This window comes from Pongo abelii, chromosome 9 (genome assembly GCF_028885655.2).
Source record: "Pongo abelii isolate AG06213 chromosome 9, NHGRI_mPonAbe1-v2.0_pri, whole genome shotgun sequence".
Taxonomy (NCBI): domain Eukaryota; kingdom Metazoa; phylum Chordata; class Mammalia; order Primates; family Hominidae; genus Pongo; species Pongo abelii.
Window position 1 is genome coordinate 65,059,716 of NC_071994.2, and position 18,861 is coordinate 65,078,576.

Here is an 18,861-nt window from a genome sequence, read left to right on the forward strand (position 1 = left end):
AGCCACCTTTGGGAATGCCCCACACATCTGCTCACCATGTACTCCAGCCTCACGCTGATTCTCAATCATCTGTCAAAAATCCCTTTTAGTGACAACCTTGGGTTTTGTTTTTTGTTTTTTGTTTCTTGGTTTTTGTTTTTTTCTGAGATGGAGTCTTGCTCTGTCGCCCAGGCTGGAGTGCAGTGGTGCGATCTTGGCTCACTGCAACCTCTACCTCCTGGGTTCAAGCGATTCTCCTGCCTCAGCCTCCCGAGTAGCTGGGACTACAGGCACATGCCACCACGCCCGGCTAATTTTTTGTGTTTTTAGTAGAGACAGGGTTTTACCGTGTTAGCCAGGATGGTCTCAATCTCCTGACCTCAGGTGATCCACCCACCTCAGCCTCCCAAAGTGCTGGGATTACAGGCGTGAGCCACCGCGCCTGGCCAACAACCTTGGGTTTCTATTCAATGGTCCTCTTTTAAGTTGTCCTTCATTAGACCTTTGTCAAAAGGGTCAGAAGTGGCCATTATTCTCATCTAGCATTTCTCAGCTGGAGATTATTTTGTTCCCAGGGGCCACTTGGTGATGTGTGGAGACATATTTGGTTGTCACACCTGGGGGTGCTGCCAGTGTCTGGGGGGCCAGAGGCCAGGGATGCTGCTAAACACCCTACAATGCACAGGGCACTCTCTGTCACAAAGAATGGCGTGGTCCCAAACGTCTGCAGTGTTGATACTAAGAAGCCCTGCTCTAGTTTATGCATTTGGCCTTGAGTGGCTCAAATGGCTCCAGCACTTTCCACCCTTCTTTCCATGTTCATGAAATGCCTGACTATACTTAAGCTGACAATGAGTCCTGGATTCTCAAATATTCTAACTTACACTTTTACCAAGTGTAAAATTCCAACAGTACTACATCCAAGTTGGCAGCTTAAACATTCCCTGTCAGATATTGATGACCTATGGTTGGGGAGGTGGGTATGGAAAGGGAAAGGGGAGTGGCAAACAGCCCCAGTTATGTGGCAGATGGGAAGGTCCTGAGCCAGGCGGCCCACAGATCCTGAGTTTTCTAAGATTAGCCCTGTTCCTGGGAGCATGGCCCACCCTCAGAGTGATGTATCCTCTCAGTCAGGCGTCTGCAGCCTGTGGCTCTTGAGGGGGCAGGCTCAAAAAGCAGAACTGCCCTATTTGGGGCCACGTGGTTTATAACCCGCGGTCTCAATTTAGTATGGTTAATATCAATGAGTACAGCCTGTGGATGGATCAGTCTTGGTGTTGGGGTGGAGGGGACAGAAGCATTTTCTGGCAATGGGGTTTCTCTCACAAACTGACTGGATCTTACCCCACGAAAGATACTATGCTTCAGCTTTAGAACTCAGAGAAGTGTGGCCTTTGTACCTTGACAGTTTGGCAAGGCATACCTGCCTGCCCAGCAGTGGGTGTGCTTAAAAGTTACAAAAAGAGGTGAGTTCCTCCTTCAAGTATAAATAATATTACACTTGAAAGTAAGCGAATACCATTAATAGTATTATAAAAATGTTTATCTTAGCTGAAGTAAGTATGAAAGTGCTCGGCACTGTGGCTCACACACCAGGAGGTGCTCAATAATGGATGTTCATTTTTCCCCCATGACACTTTATAAAGCATTTTCACATACCAGTCCTTTCCCAGCCTGCATAACAACATTTTGAAAGGGTTCTGTGATCCACATCTTACAGTTGAGAAAACCGAGGTTCAGACGGAATGAGATGGCTGTCCCCTGAACTGCCCACCCCACAGGTGGATGGGCAGTTCTACCTCAAGAGGGACAGGACGGCCTGCCCTCCTATCAAGACCTCCATCCAGCTCTGGTATCTGCATCTTGCCCACTTTCTCCAACTCTTCCCCAGTGTACCCTCTCCCATTCCCATCCCCCCATTCCCACACCAAGAAGAAGAGTTTTCACCTTCCAGGGTGTTCCTGCGGCCATCGGCACCAATGATGACGTCAAACTCAAACTCCGACAGAGAATGGTCTGTAGGGAGAAATTCTGCCCGCCAGCCAATTTCTACCAGGACAGAGAAATGAGATGAGTTGGCAGGGAGAGGTGGGAAGAGAATGATTATACCCCCCGTGTGGTGGCTGTGAGAAATGGACAGTGCAGCCAGGTCTATGCATCACAGAGAGAGTCTCCAGGGGAAAGGCTAGAGCAGTCCAGATTCACTCTCTAATCTGGTGTCCTCTGACCTGAGTGTCAGTTCAATCCAGGATGAAGTAAACCAGCAACACCAACTCCATGCCTGGTTTTGTTGGCCTCCGCTAGGAGTCTATCCTCAATGCTCCATAAACTACTCTCATTTGCACCTTATTATTCTCAACAAAGTCCACCATCTTCTCTTCACATTCTCCCACATTCTTCAGTGCCTCTCATTGCTAAACAGACTCAAAAGGATTTGTAGGGTGTAAGGAAACCAGTTTTAATTTCTATTGTATGCTCAAAATGTTCTGTTGTACACTACACTGTCTTTTATTAAAAAAAAAAAAAATTCAGGTGAAGCCTGGATAATTAAGATTTAATGTCCACTAGAGGTCTGGAAAAGGTTAAGAGTACACAGTCTCTGAATGCCAAATAGTGAATGCTGTCCTGCTCCAAAAGCTAACTAAAGCCTCTCCTCCTAAATTCTCAAATAACCTGGGCAGAGGACAGGAGAAATCAAAAATGTACCCTAAGCAGGAAACTACAAGGTCTCTGATGCTAAGCTGGTCCCAAACTCAAAGCCCTTCCCAGGCAGTAGATAATTTTAATAATAAGTAAGATGCAGAGGCATCCTGAATAAACTTTCAGACCACGGTGTGTGTAAGGGATAAGAATTTAAACAAACATGTTAAAAGGAAAAAAGAGAAACATTATGATATGCCTATACAGGCAAATATCATAGTTTATAAATGATACCTCAATATGGTTAAGAGTATTATATACCAAATAACATCTTGAACCTTATTTCACAGTTGCTCTAGAAGCTTCACTTTACTGGATTTTAAAATGTGCCATGGGTACAAGTACAACAACATACATATGTGTTAAACACACACACAGCTTGAAGAACACGTGAATGAACCTTACCAAACAACCAAATCTATGTCTTCTGTCCTACTTATTGATTAGATTTCCTTTGCCAAAGTAGCATCCCCTTAGGACAGGGTAACCAAATTATAGGTTTAATGCTTAATCATAAATCCCCTTGGAGCCAAAGAGCAAACCTAAAGTCATAGCAATGGTCAAAAAAACAGTAAAATACCCTTCAGTGGCGTTAGGCCAACCAGCTCCCAATAAGAATAACTCTTACAGAAACACCCTCTGGAAGCAGCAAGTGGGATTTCTATTTTGTAGTATCTGCTTTCTAGGCAGAAAAGGAAAATTATACTGTACTTTGATTTTCTTGATCTTCAGGAGGCTCTAGAACCTTCACGAACTCCACATTCACATGGATTTCAACTCCCAGCATCAGGGCCACCTTGAATAGGATGAGCTGTAGTTGGCGAATACCTGTCAGGCAGGAAGGAGAGAGGAACTGTCACAGCAATGCCTGAACACCACCTATATGCAGAATGCTACATAATCACTACCGCTCAGTGACCTTTGAGCACAGCACTATACCAACAATGATCGTTACTGAGCGGGATTAGGCACCAAGAACTTTATGTTTTCTCATCTAACTCTTACAGTGGCCCTTTAGAATCGTTATTATTCTCATTCTGTAGATGAGAAATTGAGGCTTAACAAAGTTAAGTGACTTGCTCAAGGTGACACGGAGCAAAGCTAGAACATGGACCCACATCTGTCTGATCTCTAGACCCTGTTCTAGCTGCTAGATGATGCTGTAACAAGGGAAGCTCTGTCTTTCCAGCCTCCTTCCCCAGCTGGGCTCTGGGTTTGATGAAATGAAGAGTAAAGGGCCTCAGTGAAGACTGTGATCAGTGACTCATTATATGGGGCCTATGCCTCAGCTCTTAGACATCCAGTGGTGACGAGTGGGTAGGAAATTTTCCCCACAAAGCTGGGTCATGGTTCCCCATCTCTTACCCACACTTCAAAACTCCCCCAGTGAGTGGAATCTCATTTCTCTGTTTTGTCTCCTGCCATTGAGCACAAATGGGTATGCCTCCAAATACTTTTCTGGAGAGTGAGAAGTTTTAAACTTTCTGTGGGCCCTTCTGTATTTGATGGGCTTGACTTACTTAGTATTTATTGAGCATCGATACTCTGTCAGGTGCCATGCTAGGCACAGGAGATACAGAACACACCTTCTAATGGAGGGAACAGAGGTAAACAGAATGGGGCAAGACATGGTGGTTGGGGGAGGGTGGTGGTGGTAGAACAGGGCCCTAGGGGGGTCCTGGAAGCCAAGAGAGGAGGGACCAAGAATATCAAATCCCACAGAGAGATGAAGGACTGTGAAGGTGACAAGAGGCCAATGAACTTGGGGGTTTGGGAGATTTTGGAGACTCTGGTGAAAATCTCTTTAGCACACAGGTGGGGAAGACAGCAGACTGCGACATTAGAAGGTTTGAATGGAAAGTACGGACCAAGTCTATGCCCTTCTTTCTAGAATGAATACCTTATGGCAAGGAAAGGTGGCAGGGCAACAACAGGGCTGGAGGGCTGGCATGAGGGGAGGAGCAGGAAGACTCAGTGACGGGGTAGGTAGAAAGGAAGGAAGGAAGCCAGAGGGACTAGAATTGGAAAGGAGGCACCAGCTGTGACCTGGCATGAGACATGAGGAAGGAATGGGTGCTGGGGCAGCAGGGGAGAAAAGCAGGCCTAGACCAGGAGCACAGGAGGGAGGCCATCTGCTAGGAATGAGGTCACCGTGCTGGAGGTTTGGAATGGCCACAGTGGGAACTGGAAGAGGATGTTAACACAGACATAGAGAACTGCTGAGCAGTGCTGAGTATGATGATGCAGCTGGGGCTAGAGATGTGGCTGGGGTGATCCAAAGCCAATCAGCTTAAAGAGCCCAATCCACCTCCTGCCATGAACCACCCTGCCAGGGGAGGCCTGGCCTCTCCTTATAGTCCTGTGATTCCTGTTCAGTCTGGTTCCAGCACACGGTAGGCACTCAATAAATTCTCCTTGCCTCCTTTCTCACAAGTACTGGAGCTACCCTTGACAATGATCATTCTGACCGTCTCAATGTTATTTCTAGAGTCCCACCAGCACTATGGCATGCTGCAGGATTTCTAAGGACTAGGGGTTAAATGAAAGCCCCATCAATGACGGCAGAGAAGGGCTCCTGGCCAGGAAGCCAGCCCAATCAGCCCAGGGCCCCACAAAGCATCCTGGTACCCAGCTCTGCCCCCCAAGAGAACTTGATGAGAAAGTGGTGCTCAATACAGTGGTTCTAAATTGGTAACCGACATACATTCTTCCATGGGTGGGAGAGCACATCTTGAAAGCTGACACTGCAGCTTTCTGAGTAAATCCAAATTTCCACTGGACTCCTGGAATTTTCTCATCTCAAAGTGGGAATAAACTCTGGGGGCACAGCTGGTAAATTCTCCTGTGTCTGAATAAATTATACCCTATGTGACTGATAATTCTCTCCAGTTGTTCCCGCCCAAGCCTCATTCCTTTTTTCCCATCAATTCTTGTCCTCATAAGAACATGGCTCTCAGGGCCCTCCTCCCACCCACCCCTACAGAGAAAGCAGCTCTGGATTCTGAAGTCTGGGGACCATGGCTGCTTCTTGCTCACTGTACAGCATGGGATGCAAAGTGTTTTCCTGATCACTTACTATGTGCTAGGCATAGTGCTAAGCACATTACAAACTTGACCTCATTTAATCTTCTCAGCAATTCTAGGAGACAGAAATTAATCACACTTTACAGGAGATAAAATTGAGGCTTGAAGAGGGTAAGGGATTTGCCCCAAGCCAGATAGAAATGGAAGAGACATATTTTGAACCCAAATCTGTTCAAACTCTTGAGCTTTCCCCATAGTGTTAACCTCCCTTTCATGGGTCACTATTGCTATACAATCATCCCTGAGTATATGCTGGAGATTCGTTCCAGAACCCCTGAGTATACCAAAATCCATTCATACTTAAGTCCTACACTTGGCCCTGTGGAATTCAAGTATACAAAAAGTCAGCTTTCTATATAGGTGGGTTTTACATCCTGCAGGTGTTTGGTTGAAAAAACCCAGGTATAAGTGGATCCTTGCAGTTCAAACCTGTGTTGTTCAAGCGTCAACTGCATATAAAACAGCTAAAGACCTCCCCACTGCAAAGCTGCAGGAAGGAAGGCTGCCTTTCCCAAAACCTGTCTGCACAGACCTAGCCCAGAGAGCTCCAGGCTTGAGGAACATCAGAGCAGAAGGGCCTCAGCACTCATCTCTCCCTATATAAGCATTCAGGGATGCCCAGGACCTGAAGTCCACATTCTCTATTTTCCTTCCTATTCTGGCTGAAGTCCCATCATGATGTTCTCTCTCTTTTTAAAGCTCAGATTTTTAAAACTTTGGTATGGGATCCATCAGGAAACAAGGATCCAATTATTTCTTTCCTCTGCTCTAAAACTTGCCATGGCTCCCCAGCAACACCAGCACAATGCACAATGTCCAAACTCCTTTGTATGGAAGGTCTTGACTATCTGGCCCATTAATGGTTTTGTGTGGCCCCTTCCTCCAAATTCCTTTAGCAAGTGTGACTAACCCTATTAAAGCACATTACCACCAACAAAATCTCAATGAGCTCCATCAGGGTGCAGACTATGCTATTTACCTCTGCCTCTGTTTCTCTGTTTCACTCATTCATCCAACAGATGTTTATCAAGCATCTGCTATGAGTCAAGCACTCTTTCATGTCCTGGAGATAGTCTGGTGATTAAGGCATGCTGCAGTCCCTGATCTCATGATGCTTACAGTCCACTGGGGGATAACCCAGGGCCCAGAACAAGGCACAAAGCAGGCCTTTTACTAGATGTCTGTTAGTCTGATACATGGTGCCCCCAGGGACTAAGATGGAGCAAGCTGGGGACTCCTAGACCTGGAGAGATATGTCCCACCCAGGGTCAGTCCCCTCCCTTCATGGGATATCATCATAGACTCCACTCACTGATATGGTCGATGGAGCCAGCACAGAACTTCCCATAGAACTTCTTGGCTCCCAGGCCCCGAAGGTCATGGATGGTGAAAGGCCAGAGGTGTAGCACGTTGTTCCGGGAGAATGTGTCCCTCTTCTCCACCACGACCACTTTGGCTCCCAGGTAGGCAAGTTCAATGGCAGTGCGCAAGCCACAGGGTCCTCCCCCAACTATGAGACACTGCAGAGGTGAGAGAGGAGAGAGACTCTTGGTAACCTCTAGCATCACAGACACGAACCCTCAGTCAGCAGGAAAACTGAGGTGCAAATCCCACTCTTCCTGGACCAACCAGCAAGTGCAAGCTATGTACCTGTTAGAGCCTGTCATTCATCCACCCAATGTACCTTACCTGTGGGCCTACCACTCACCAGCCACTGCGCCAAGCCCTGTGAGGAGTGCAGAGGTAAAGGGACTTGGTGAGGAGGCACAGTAAGATGCACATAAACTTCAGAGTCAAAGTGAACTGGGGTTAAGTCCCAGCTCTAGCATTTGACCATTTAGTTTCCTTATCTGTGTGGGTCTACTACTCTCCTCATAAGGTTACTGTAAATAAGATCACTTTTAAAAGCATATGGTACACCTTTGTGGTCTTGAATTAGGTAATAGTGTCTTAGATATAACAGGAAAAGCACAAACAACTAATGAAAAAATTAATAAATGAGACTTCAAAATTAAAACTTGGTGCTTCCAAGACCACCATCAAGAAAGTGAAAAGACAACCACACAGAAGGGAGAAAATAGTTGCAAATCATATATCTGATATGGGACCCGTATCCAAAACATATAAAGGATGTTCACAACTCAATAACAAAAATACAAATAGCCCCACTAAAGACTGGGCAAAGGGATTTTAGTAGACCTTTCTTCAGAGAAGATATACAAATGGTCACTAAGTACATGAAAAGATGCTCAACCCCATTTGCCTTCAGGGAAATGCAAATTAAAGCCACAGGGAGAAATCACTTCACACCCACTAGGACGGCTGTGATAAAAAAGAGAACAGCAAGTGTGGTGAGGATATGGAAAAATTGAAATCCTCATACACTGCTGGTGGGAAAATAAATTGGTGCAGATACAAGAAAACAATGTGGCCATTCCTCCAAAAGTTAAACATAGAGGTTTAAACCATAGGAGCCAGCAATTCCACTCCTAGATATATATATATACCCAAGAGAAATGAAAACGTGTTCACACAAAAACCTGTACGTGAATGTTCATGGCAGCATCATTCACAATAGCCCCAAAGTAAAAGCAACCTAAATGGCCACCACTGATGAAGAAACCAAATGTGGTTTATCCATACAATGGAATATTATTCAGCCATGAAAAGGAAAGAAACTCTAATACATGAATGAACCTTAAAAACACTGTGCTAAGTGAAAGAAACTAGATACAAAAGGACACATATTGTATTTTGTTTATATGAAATGTCCAGAATAGGCAAATCCTTGAGACAAAAGTGGATTAGTGATTGCCAGGAAATGGGGGAGGGAGAATTAGGGAATGATCACTAATGGATACAGGGTATATTTTTGGGAGGTTGTGGAATTAGACAATGGTGATGTTGTATAACTTTGTAAATATGCTAAAACCACTGAATTGTGTACTATAAGAGGGTAAATGTGAATTATGTCATAATTTTAAAAAGTGCATGAGAAAAAAACATGGTACAAAGCTTGGCACGTACCGGTGTAAATGTTGTCATTCTTATTGCCGAGACCTAGGCCCTGTCTTCTAGGAATTCTCAGGCTAGAGGTAAAATACCTAACTTATAAAATAAATAACTAGAACCTCTTGTGGCTGGTTTTTTTCTGGAGCCCAGACGGAAAAGCTAATCCTGCCTGGTAGGTTGGAAGATTTTCACAGAGGAGAGTCTTTAAAATTATTACGTTAGCCTACATTTGTTGAACACTTACTGTGGGTTGAACAGTTTCAAGTGCTTTCTGTGTTTTAGCTCTTAATCCTCACAACAAATCTAAGGTACTATTATGGTGCCCCTTTCACAGATGGGGAAATTGAGGCACAAAGCAGCTGCTTAATTGGCTCATGCTTTTACAGATTGAAAGGGGGAGAGCTGGGATTCAAACCCAGGTAGTCTTATTCCAGAGCCCACCATGCTGGACTGCTTCTGGTTTGCCAGGAATAAAAAAGAAAAAAGAACATTTCAGCAGAGGTAACTGCCCTTTCAAAGAGAAAGAGAAAGCAGCTCAAGGTGGATGGAGAGAAGGATACTTTGACAGAAGAGACGGGAAGGAGAGAAAAGAGATGAGAGTTAGTCTGCAGCCAAATGGTAAAAGTCTTTTTTTTTTTTTTTTTTGAGACTCAGTTTCACTCTTGTTGCCCAGGCTGGAGTGCAATGGTGTGATTTTGGCTCACCGCAACCTCTGCCTCCTGGGTTCAAGTACTTCTCCTGCCTCAGCCTCCTGAGTAGCTGGGATTACAGGCATGTGCCACTATGCCTGGCTAATTTTTTTGTATTTTTAGTAGAGATGGGGTTTTTCCATGTTGGTCAGGCTGGTCTTGAACTCCCAACCTCAGGTGATCCGCCCGCTTTGGCCTCCCAAAGTGCTGGGATTACAGGCGTGAGCCACCGCGCCCGACCGGTGAAAGTCTTAAGTGCCAAAGGCGTATTTTATGGCCTTGGTCCTGTTGGCATTTGGGACATGTGGGCAGAAGTGACAAAACAGGATTCTGTACAAGTTCCATGCTCGGTCCTCAACGGACACTGCATGCTGAAAAAGACAAGGATCCTTCCCCACAATGACCTAGGATAGCTACATTGGGCAAAAGCCTTTTCATTCACAGAAAATCTTACGAGGAGCATCAATACTGTCTAAAACCAGAGGAAAATGGCAGTACTCTGACTGAAAGAATCAGAAGAAACTGTTTCCTAAGGCAGGAGTTTGCCTGGGGGATCTGACCACCCTCAGCAAGGCGACAGGCAAGGGAATGTGCACCCACTCCTCACTGCTTGACATTGCAGAGGCATCTGGTAACTGCCCTTCTGCTTGAGATCAAACCTTATCTTAAAAAAACACATTCCCCTTCCTCTAGCAAATGTTCCATCATCCAGTTATCACTCAGCTGGGCCTGCAGGGTCCCAAAGGGAGAGTGCAAACAAGCATATCAGGAGCTCCCACACCACAATCAGTGTGGCTTACTGGTTGGAACCTTCCAGAGAGTTTGTAGACACCTAATTAGGGGAAATGAAGTCACCACTGAGATCCAGCTCAAGACTTCAGGGAGTGAGTGGGTGTGCAAGCCCACGTGCTTCCTCTCTGGATAGAGCCACCGGGAAAGAACCAAGCCCTGCTTCCCAAGCCCAGCACTGCTCTTTATCTTACTCCACAAACAGCTCCCTGGCTTGGACATAGCCAGACAATGACAGTCATTTCAAAGCACGACTCCAAGCCCTGACTCTGGTGAGGTTTGCTTTGGGGTTAAGTCTGGATTCACTGCATTTCTTTGCAGTTAGTACATCTTTTCCTGTTTTGGAGCAGGGGTAGAAGGATGTGGAGTGAAGAGGGGCAGGAAAGAAGGAGGGGAGCCCCCTGCATCCTTCTGTCCACCAGGCCCAACCTAGCAGTGCTCCCTGGACAAGGCAGGAGACCCCTTTCCCACCAGTCAGGGAGCTGCCATGCATTTTGCGGGCAAACAGTAGCTGGTGTACAGTTTCTGATTCTCTTGGCTAAAGCTAAAATCCCATTGGCGAAAGCTCAGTTTTCCCACCATCCTGGGCCCCAGTACATATTTCAGGCCTGAAATTTCAGAGATGCCAGTCATACCGTAATCTAAAGTCAAAGCAAATACCAACGGGCCTAATTATATAAAGGGAGAAAATTTGGTACAGATGTTATCAAGGCCAGAGAGAAAGCTTGTTGGCAGGGGCCAGGTCAGGTCTTCTCTGAATGCACTTGTTGTGATTAATATGGGAACTCGGTGTTCTGACAAGAGGCCAAATACCATGGCAGCCACATGCCCGGGCAGAGGAGTGGGAGAGACGAGGACTTCCCCAGAATGCCCACTGTAGAAGCTCTGGATGCTGGATGTGGTCCAAACAGACCACAGATGCAAAGGGTTGTAATAACTTGACCCGAAGGAGCGCTTTCCTCAGACCCAGCTAGGCCTTACGTCCAAGGAAGGAAAGCTTTTCATTAAAACTCAATGAGATTGTATGCTCCTGCCCCATGCTCCCATGAGCCCTGTCCTTTCTGCTTTCCCAGAACCAGCTCTGCGGGTCATATTGTCTGTGTCTAACCCACAGCCAGTCCGAGGGTTCCTCTAAGGCTGCCCCTGTCCTCTGTATTTCTGTGTGTTCAGAGCCCAGTACCAGGCCTGCTACCTAGGAGGCCTCCAATTGACAGCTGATGAACTCTCCACACTCTCTCCACCCACCCAGTTCTGGCTCTCCATTCACAACTGGGATGTTTCAGTTCACACCAGTTGGGGGTTCACATTTGCAGATTCCCACCCAGACTCGGGGAGCCGGGGTCTGCCAGGGCCACCAGCATCACGGATGTCAGCACATCTCTGTGCTCAGGTGACATAAATTATTACCCAGTGGGGAGCAGGGCAGAGCCAACACCTGCAGGAAATCCATTGTATAGATAAGCTCGGCGGTGTTCAGGCCTCCACGTTAGCACAGACGAGAGATAAACACCACATGGAAAAATCAGCTCTTTATCAAGGGTCAGGATGGGGGGATGGTGACCAACTAGCCCACAGCCAGGACACAAGGACTGGGCAGCCCCAGCTCATGTGTGACTTCTGCTCCTCTCCAGGGGAACCTGCAAACACAACCCACTTCTTGACATGGTGCATCTTCCAGCCGCCCCTCTCGCCAGCCCACAAGTGGGCAAGTGTGCTGGGGCTGTCAGGAACGCATAAGAGATTCAGTCCCCAGAGGGAGATGTCGAGGGGACCAAGGGCTAAGCCAGGGGTTAGCAGTCTGCAGGCTTCATTTCCCCTTCTGGATCCCGCCCTTGTGTTCCTTGAGAGCTGCGTGTGCAGACACTGCAGCAAGGTGGAGTGCAGAAGCTAGCACTTGATCAGGGTGTGGCGTTCTCTAGCCCACTTACCCACCCTGCACCTCACCTAGAAAGGAAGGTTGTGAGACCTAACTGCACGGTGCCTGGCACATTCTATTTGCCAGGCACTGTCCTATTTGCTTTGTGTATTTCATCCTTGCAACTACCCTATGAAGGTAGGGTTTATAAGTGAGGTAACTAAGGCCCTGAAAAGTTAAGCAATCTGCTCCAGGAACCCTTATCAACTCTCTTTTTGAGTAAAGAGGGTAAGAAATGTCTTTACTATTGTGAATAGTGCCACAATAAACATACGTGTGCATGTGTCTTTATAGCAGCATGATTTATAGTCCTTTGGGTATATACCCAGTAATGGGATGGCTGGGTCAAATGGTATTTCTAGTTCTAGATCCCTGAGGAATCGCCACACTGACTTCCACAATGGTGGAACTAGTTTACTGTCCCACCAACAGTGTAAAAGTGTTCCTATTTCTCCACATCCTCTCCAGCACCTGTTGTTTCCTGACTTTTTAATGATTGCCATTCTAACTGGTGTGAGATGGTATCTCATTGTGGTTTTGATTTGCATTTCTCTGATGGCCAGTGATGATGAGCATTTTTTCATGTGTCTTTTGGCTGCATAAATGTCTTCTTTTGAGAAGTGTCTGTTCATATCCTTTGCCAAATGTCCAACAATGATAGACTGGATTAAGAAAATGTGGCACATATATACCATGGAATACTATGCAGCCATAAAAAATGATGAGTTCATGTCCTTTGTAGGGACATGGATGAAATTGGAAACTATCATTCTCAGCAAACTATCACAAGGACAAAAAACCAAACACCGCATGTTCTCACTCATAGATGGGAATTGAACAATGAGAACACATGGACACAGGAAGGGGAACATCACACTCTGGGGACTGTTGTGGAGTGGGGAGAGGGGGGAGGGATAGCATTAGGAGATATACCTAATGCTAAATGACGAGTTAATGGGTGCAGCACACCAGCATGGCACATGTATACGTATGTAACTAACCTGCACATTGTGCACATGTACCCTAAAACTTAAAGTATATAAAAAAAATGTCTTTAAAGTCACATAACAAATAAGTGGTCAGATCTGGATTTTAACCCAGGTAGTATTGGTCTAAAGCCTATGCTCTTACTGGCTTGACTGACAGGGAAGCTCGACCTCAGTGGTGAGGTCAGGGTGAAGTGAGAGGACTTGGCTCCTTCCCTGCATTGAGCACACTGTGGCCTCCTGAAAGGAGCTGGGGTTCAGGCTGGGTTCACAGGGGCTCTGCATGGAATGAGCAAGCCATATGCAGCCTGAGCTTCATGTGCTTCCGTAGGGTGGGAGATCATAGGCTGGACAGAGCTTGAGTCTGTGCAAGTCACACTGGCAGGTGCCACCACAGTGGGAGTTTGGGCTTGGATAGTGCAAGCCTCCTTTGGTGAGGGTGGCCCTGGCAGCAAGCTGGGCATGGGAGAGGTCATGCATGGTGTTGTCTCCCTGGTAGCCACAGCCCTCCCAGCACACTGACCTGCAGGCCAGCTCCCCGGGGCAGTGAACTGGTGCCAGGGACATGCCACCATACTTCCTGATATGGCTCTGCAGCCTCCCTGGCTCTCAGGACCAGCCATTTATCTGAATCCAGGCAGGAAGCCCCTGGCTGTTACTGGTTTACCATGAATAAGAACAGCTTGATTCAGAATCGCAGGATGGAGAGTTTTCAAATCCAAGGTGCCACCCACCTGCCAGAATGTGTGTGTTGGGGGAGGGCTTGCAGTAGGGGCCTGGCTGCACAGCCTCACCCCTGCAGGGCAGTGCTGGGGTTTACTCATGAGAGATAGGGCTACCACTTACTGCTTGCTTATAATGTACAAGAACTGTGCTAAGCATGTTTTAAGAAATGCATCTCACTTCATTCTTACAATAACCCTGAATTAGGCATATTCATCATCATTTGGCGCATAGGAAACTGGAGCTCAGGAAGGTTAAATGACATAGCCGTGGTAACAGAACCAGGGTGAAAACCTAACCTCTGATTCCAGGGTACATGCTCAAAATCACCTGAGGTTCTAGCTGTGGAGGAATCTCTGAGAGGGGGTTGGCCAGTAGGGGCTCCCCAGGGGAACTTCAAGTGTTGCTCTGGGCAAGGAGTTACATCTCATCTGACTTGACATGGCCCTGACGTCTCCAGACTCTCTTCTGGATCCAGTTATTCCTGAGTAAAAATTACACACCACTTATCAGTCTTAGAAATTTACAGAAATAAAATGGAAAAAGGCATCCTATGCTTTGTACGTTCCCTAAAAAAACCAACTAATTCCTCTGAGAAACATTCCATTTCTCTCTGTTCTTCCCTCCCATCCTGAGCCAGTGCTCTCCTCTTCCATGACCAACTGTAACCAGTAGCTGCATGGTCTGGATTTTCAGGGACAGTTTTATTTGTAGACATTCTGCCTTTTGGCTTCAGAAGTTCGTTCACACTGCTGCCTAGTTTAGAAGTTATAAGCACAATCCTCGAGGCTTGTACCTCTCTGGGTACCGGTTGGGTCTCATGGCATCTCCCCATTTAACACATAGGTTCCCTGAAGTCAGGGTGTGAGGGCCACCCCTGGACCCCTGCCAGCAGCAGAGTCAAACACCTCACTTGAGATCTGAAAGTATGGAGTGAACAGGCCAACGCAGTCCCATCTTTGTTGATGCCTGTGCATCTCTATTGGGAAGACCAAGAATAATAATAGTATTAATAATAGCAATAATGAAAACAAAGCTACCACTTATTGCCTGCTTATAATGTACGTGAAGTGTGCTAAGCACATTATAAGAAATGCATCCTGCATCGTTCTTACAATCGCCCTGAATTAGGCATGTTCATAGCCATTTGGCAGATAGGAAAACTGGAGCTCAGGAAGGTTAAATGACTTGGCCATGGTAATAGAACAAGGGGAAGAACCTAGCCTCTGATCCCATACTCAAAATTCCAATTCTATATTAATCCTTCCAGGTTTCCATGAGTGTTACGTGGCAGAGCATCTAAGATATGTAAAGGACTGGTGAGATGGCTCTGGGGATTACAGGCTCATGTTCCCAAACCTCAGGAAATTGGCTGGGAACTAGAGAAGAAGAAAAACAGATACAATGAATGCTGGATTGTTTGGTATTACCTCTGACTACTTTAGGAATTTAGAGAAGAAATAGATTAGTGACTTCAGTCAAGAAAGGATCCCTCCAGGAGATAGATCATCAATGGAGAATTGAGGCTGAAGATTTGCAGAAAAAAAAAAAAAGCAAATGGCATGCTGAGGAAGAGGGAGGTGGTTTGCAGGGCAGTGGCCAGTGAAGTGAGGGTCAGGGGTTGGTGGGGAAGGTGAAACCCGGAGAGTAGAGAAAGAAAGAGAGAAAGAGAAAGAAAGAGCCAGATCGTGGAGGGACTTGGATGGCAGACTGAAGAGTTTGGACTTTATTCCTCCCCTTTAGATTTTATGAGCTTAGAATAGGACGGAGGTGCTACTTTAGGACAATTGGTTCCAGAGCAATAACAAAGATGGTAAGAAGAGGGAAAAGAAACTAGAAGTAGAGAGGCAGTCAGGGCAGCCTTTGAAACAGTTGACCTACTTTCTTGACTCTCTCCTGCCCTGCAGTTGCTCAGGCACCCTTGCTGCTCCTCCTCATCTTCCTGTCCTCTATACCTGGGAGTGCCTGGGGCTCAGCCTTTATACCCTTCCCTTACTGACCTTGACACCATCTACTTCCATGACTTGAATTACCATCTACATGCTGATGGTGCTCAACCCTGAATATCCCGCGGAATCCAGCCAACTGTGCACTGACATTTCTATCTGCTTCAATACGCATTACTCACATAACAGATCTACAACTGAACTCTTACTCCCTCCCTGCAAAAACCTGCTTCTCCCCCATCAACACGGTCTTGGTAAGTGCTACCTACTTTTCTACTTGCTTAGACCAAAAATCTGGAATCAGTCTTGGTTCTTCTCCTCTTACCTCACAACCAATCCACCAATAAATCTTGTTGACTGTCTTCAGAACAGATATAGAATCTAATCAGTTTTCACTGGCTCACACGCTGCCTCCTTATCCAAGTCATGGCCATCTCTCCTTTGAACGGATATCAGGGCTCCTATCTGGTCTCCCAGCTTCCACCCTTGTCACTTTGCAGTCTGTCCCCACACAGCAACCAGAGCAGTCCTCCTCAAGTCAGATCATGTCACTCACTCGTAGCTCACATCCTTTCATGTCTGCCTGTGGCACTCAGAAGTCAGAATCGCAGGATGTGGCTATGGCCTTAGGACCTATATGATCTCAACCTGCAGTTTCCCTTTTGTCCTCAGCTCCCACCACCCCCTCCTCTCACACTCCAGCTGTACTGGCTTCACTGAGCCCACACATGGGCTTTTCACTCACTTTGTCTTCTGTCTAGAACACTCTTCCTCTAAAAATATATATATTGCTATTTTCCAATACAAAAAAAAAAGAAATCTATTGCAGAAAATACACGGGCCTAGTTTTATTTTTCTTCATATTCAACTCTAGTTTTCCAAATAGCATTTTAAACATTTGTAAATATTTCCAGCATCTACTTTTATATTTTTCCATTGTAATTTTTTTGTTTTTAATCTAGTAGCTTTACAACATTTTTTGGCAACATTTCATTATAACATTTTTCAGATATACAGAGAAGCTGCAAGACATGCAAATACGCACCACCTAGATTCTATGATTAGATTTTGTTCTCCTTGCTTTAGCACATATCTATTCACATCCGTCTATCCTTCTACTCACTAGTCAATTTATCTTATTTTGTGGTGCATTTCATTTAAATAGCAGAATCAATACATTTCCTCCCAAATATTTCAGCATGTATCTCATTGACTAGAGTTCAATATTTGCTCAAGGTTTTGTTTTGGTTTTGTTTGGTTTTTAGAGACAGGGTCTTGCTCTGTAGCCCAGGCTGGAGTACAGTGCCACAATCATGGCTCACTGCAGCCTCGAACTCCTGGGCCCAAGTGATCCTCCCACCTCAACCTCCCTAGTAGCTGGGACTATAGATACACGCCACCGCACCTGGCTAGTTACAAAAAAATTCTGTAGAGACAGGGTCTCCCTATGTTGCCCAGGCTGGTGGGCCCTCAAGCGATCATCCTGCCTCAGCCCCCCAAAGTGCTGCTGGGATTATAGATATGAGCCACTGTGTCTGGCCCAGGTTTAAGGTAAAATGTATATAAAATGAAATCCACATACTTTTTTTTCCTACTGCCTATATAACTGCAGAAAGGTGCACATATCTTAAACATATCATTTGATGTGAAAAATTACAATATATTTTCTTCTTATAGCCTCGGTTTTCTCCCTGTGAATGGTCATTCTTCCAACTGACCCTGTAAATTCTTGTCCCTTGGGCTCTGGTGCTGGTACGTTGTGTTTTCTTTTAATAGCACAGAGCTCCTAGTCAAGGGGTAAGGCCTGGGTCTGGCCAGCTATCTTCTTCTGGAGAACAGGAGACACAGGGTCTTCCAAGACCCAAAAAGGGGTGCCAGATAAATCTCACATTTCTTTAGGAGAAAGAGGGGAGGCTTCTGAGATGGGCTGAGTCAAGATGTATTCAAAGCTAAAAAATGTAGGGCCAGTTGTAACCTACATGTGGGGAAAAAGGCAGAGCTAAAATATATAAATAATATAACATCCAGAAATAGAGCAGTTCATTTCTGCCATTTTCTCTTTTTTAGTTGCTTAGTAACTGTTAAAGCCTATCAGTTCAGTCATGTAGGGGTCCCCACACTGCAATAATAATAGCTAACACTCTTTACTACATGCCAGGCCTGTTAGAAGGCTGTACTCACAACAACGCATATCCATCATCCACGTCTTACAGCTGTAGCTATTCAGTGGTGAAGCTAGGATTCAAATCCCGGTATCTGGTTCAGAGACCATGATTTTAACCATTGTACCATAGAGATGACAGCAGATAGTCAGGGAGAGGACAATGGCATCCACCACCTAGACTATCCTAGCCCAGAGAACTCCAGGCAAGACTGCAAGCAATGCTGTCAATCTACCCAATGACAAACATTTCCACTCGGCAGGTGCCATGGCTGGGGGCCACTTGAGGTCAATAAAGGTGTCTATTAAGTGTCTTCCATATTATTGCCAGACCTGCTTGAAGTATATTCACTCATTTAGCTCTTGCAGGAACTCCTAAGAAAATGGCATTGCTGCTCACATTTTGCATTTGAGGAATTGAGGTCCAGAGGCAAAATGATGTAACATAGCCAGCATGTGCTGAACTCTGGCTCCATGTCCAGCACCAGTTGTCACATGTATCAGTTCATTCAAATCTCACAACAAGCCCAGATTACGAAACCAAGTCATGAAATGCTCAAGTAGCACGCTCAAGGTCACCTCACATAGCATGTGGAGGAACTGGCATCTGAATCCAGGTGGTCAAGCTCCAAAGCAGAAACTCACATCCATCATGTTACACCTGCCTGGCTTCACACAGCTGATAAAGGGTGGAGCTGGGAGTCACTGCCAGGTGTGACTCCTACATTGCCCTCTCTGCCACCTTTCTTTGAAGTGTTAGGGCCCACTGTCTTTCTATCCCCTTCTCTCTCCCTCACAGGCACTTGAATCCTCTACTGGCACCACCTCATCCCATGGCCACTCATGACCACAGACAAGGCTGGCTCTATCCATGGAC

The 18,861-nt window shown here is 46.0% G+C and overlaps 1 protein-coding gene across 29 annotated transcripts in view; it reads right to left on the bottom strand.

The window, feature by feature from the left end:
* The window catches only part of MICAL2 (microtubule associated monooxygenase, calponin and LIM domain containing 2), a 261,462-nt gene that overhangs the window by 143,179 nt on the left and 99,422 nt on the right, over positions 1-18,861 (bottom strand). For all 29 annotated transcript variants that reach the window (XM_054524644.2, XM_054524638.2, XM_054524637.2 and 26 more), the window contains 3 exons: positions 7,076-7,283; positions 3,391-3,507; positions 1,927-2,028 (listed from right to left, as the gene is read on the bottom strand). In XM_054524644.2, coding sequence (XP_054380619.1) covers positions 1,927-2,028; positions 3,391-3,507; positions 7,076-7,283 — 427 coding nt within the window. The remainder of the gene's footprint in view (positions 1-1,926; positions 2,029-3,390; positions 3,508-7,075; positions 7,284-18,861) is intronic.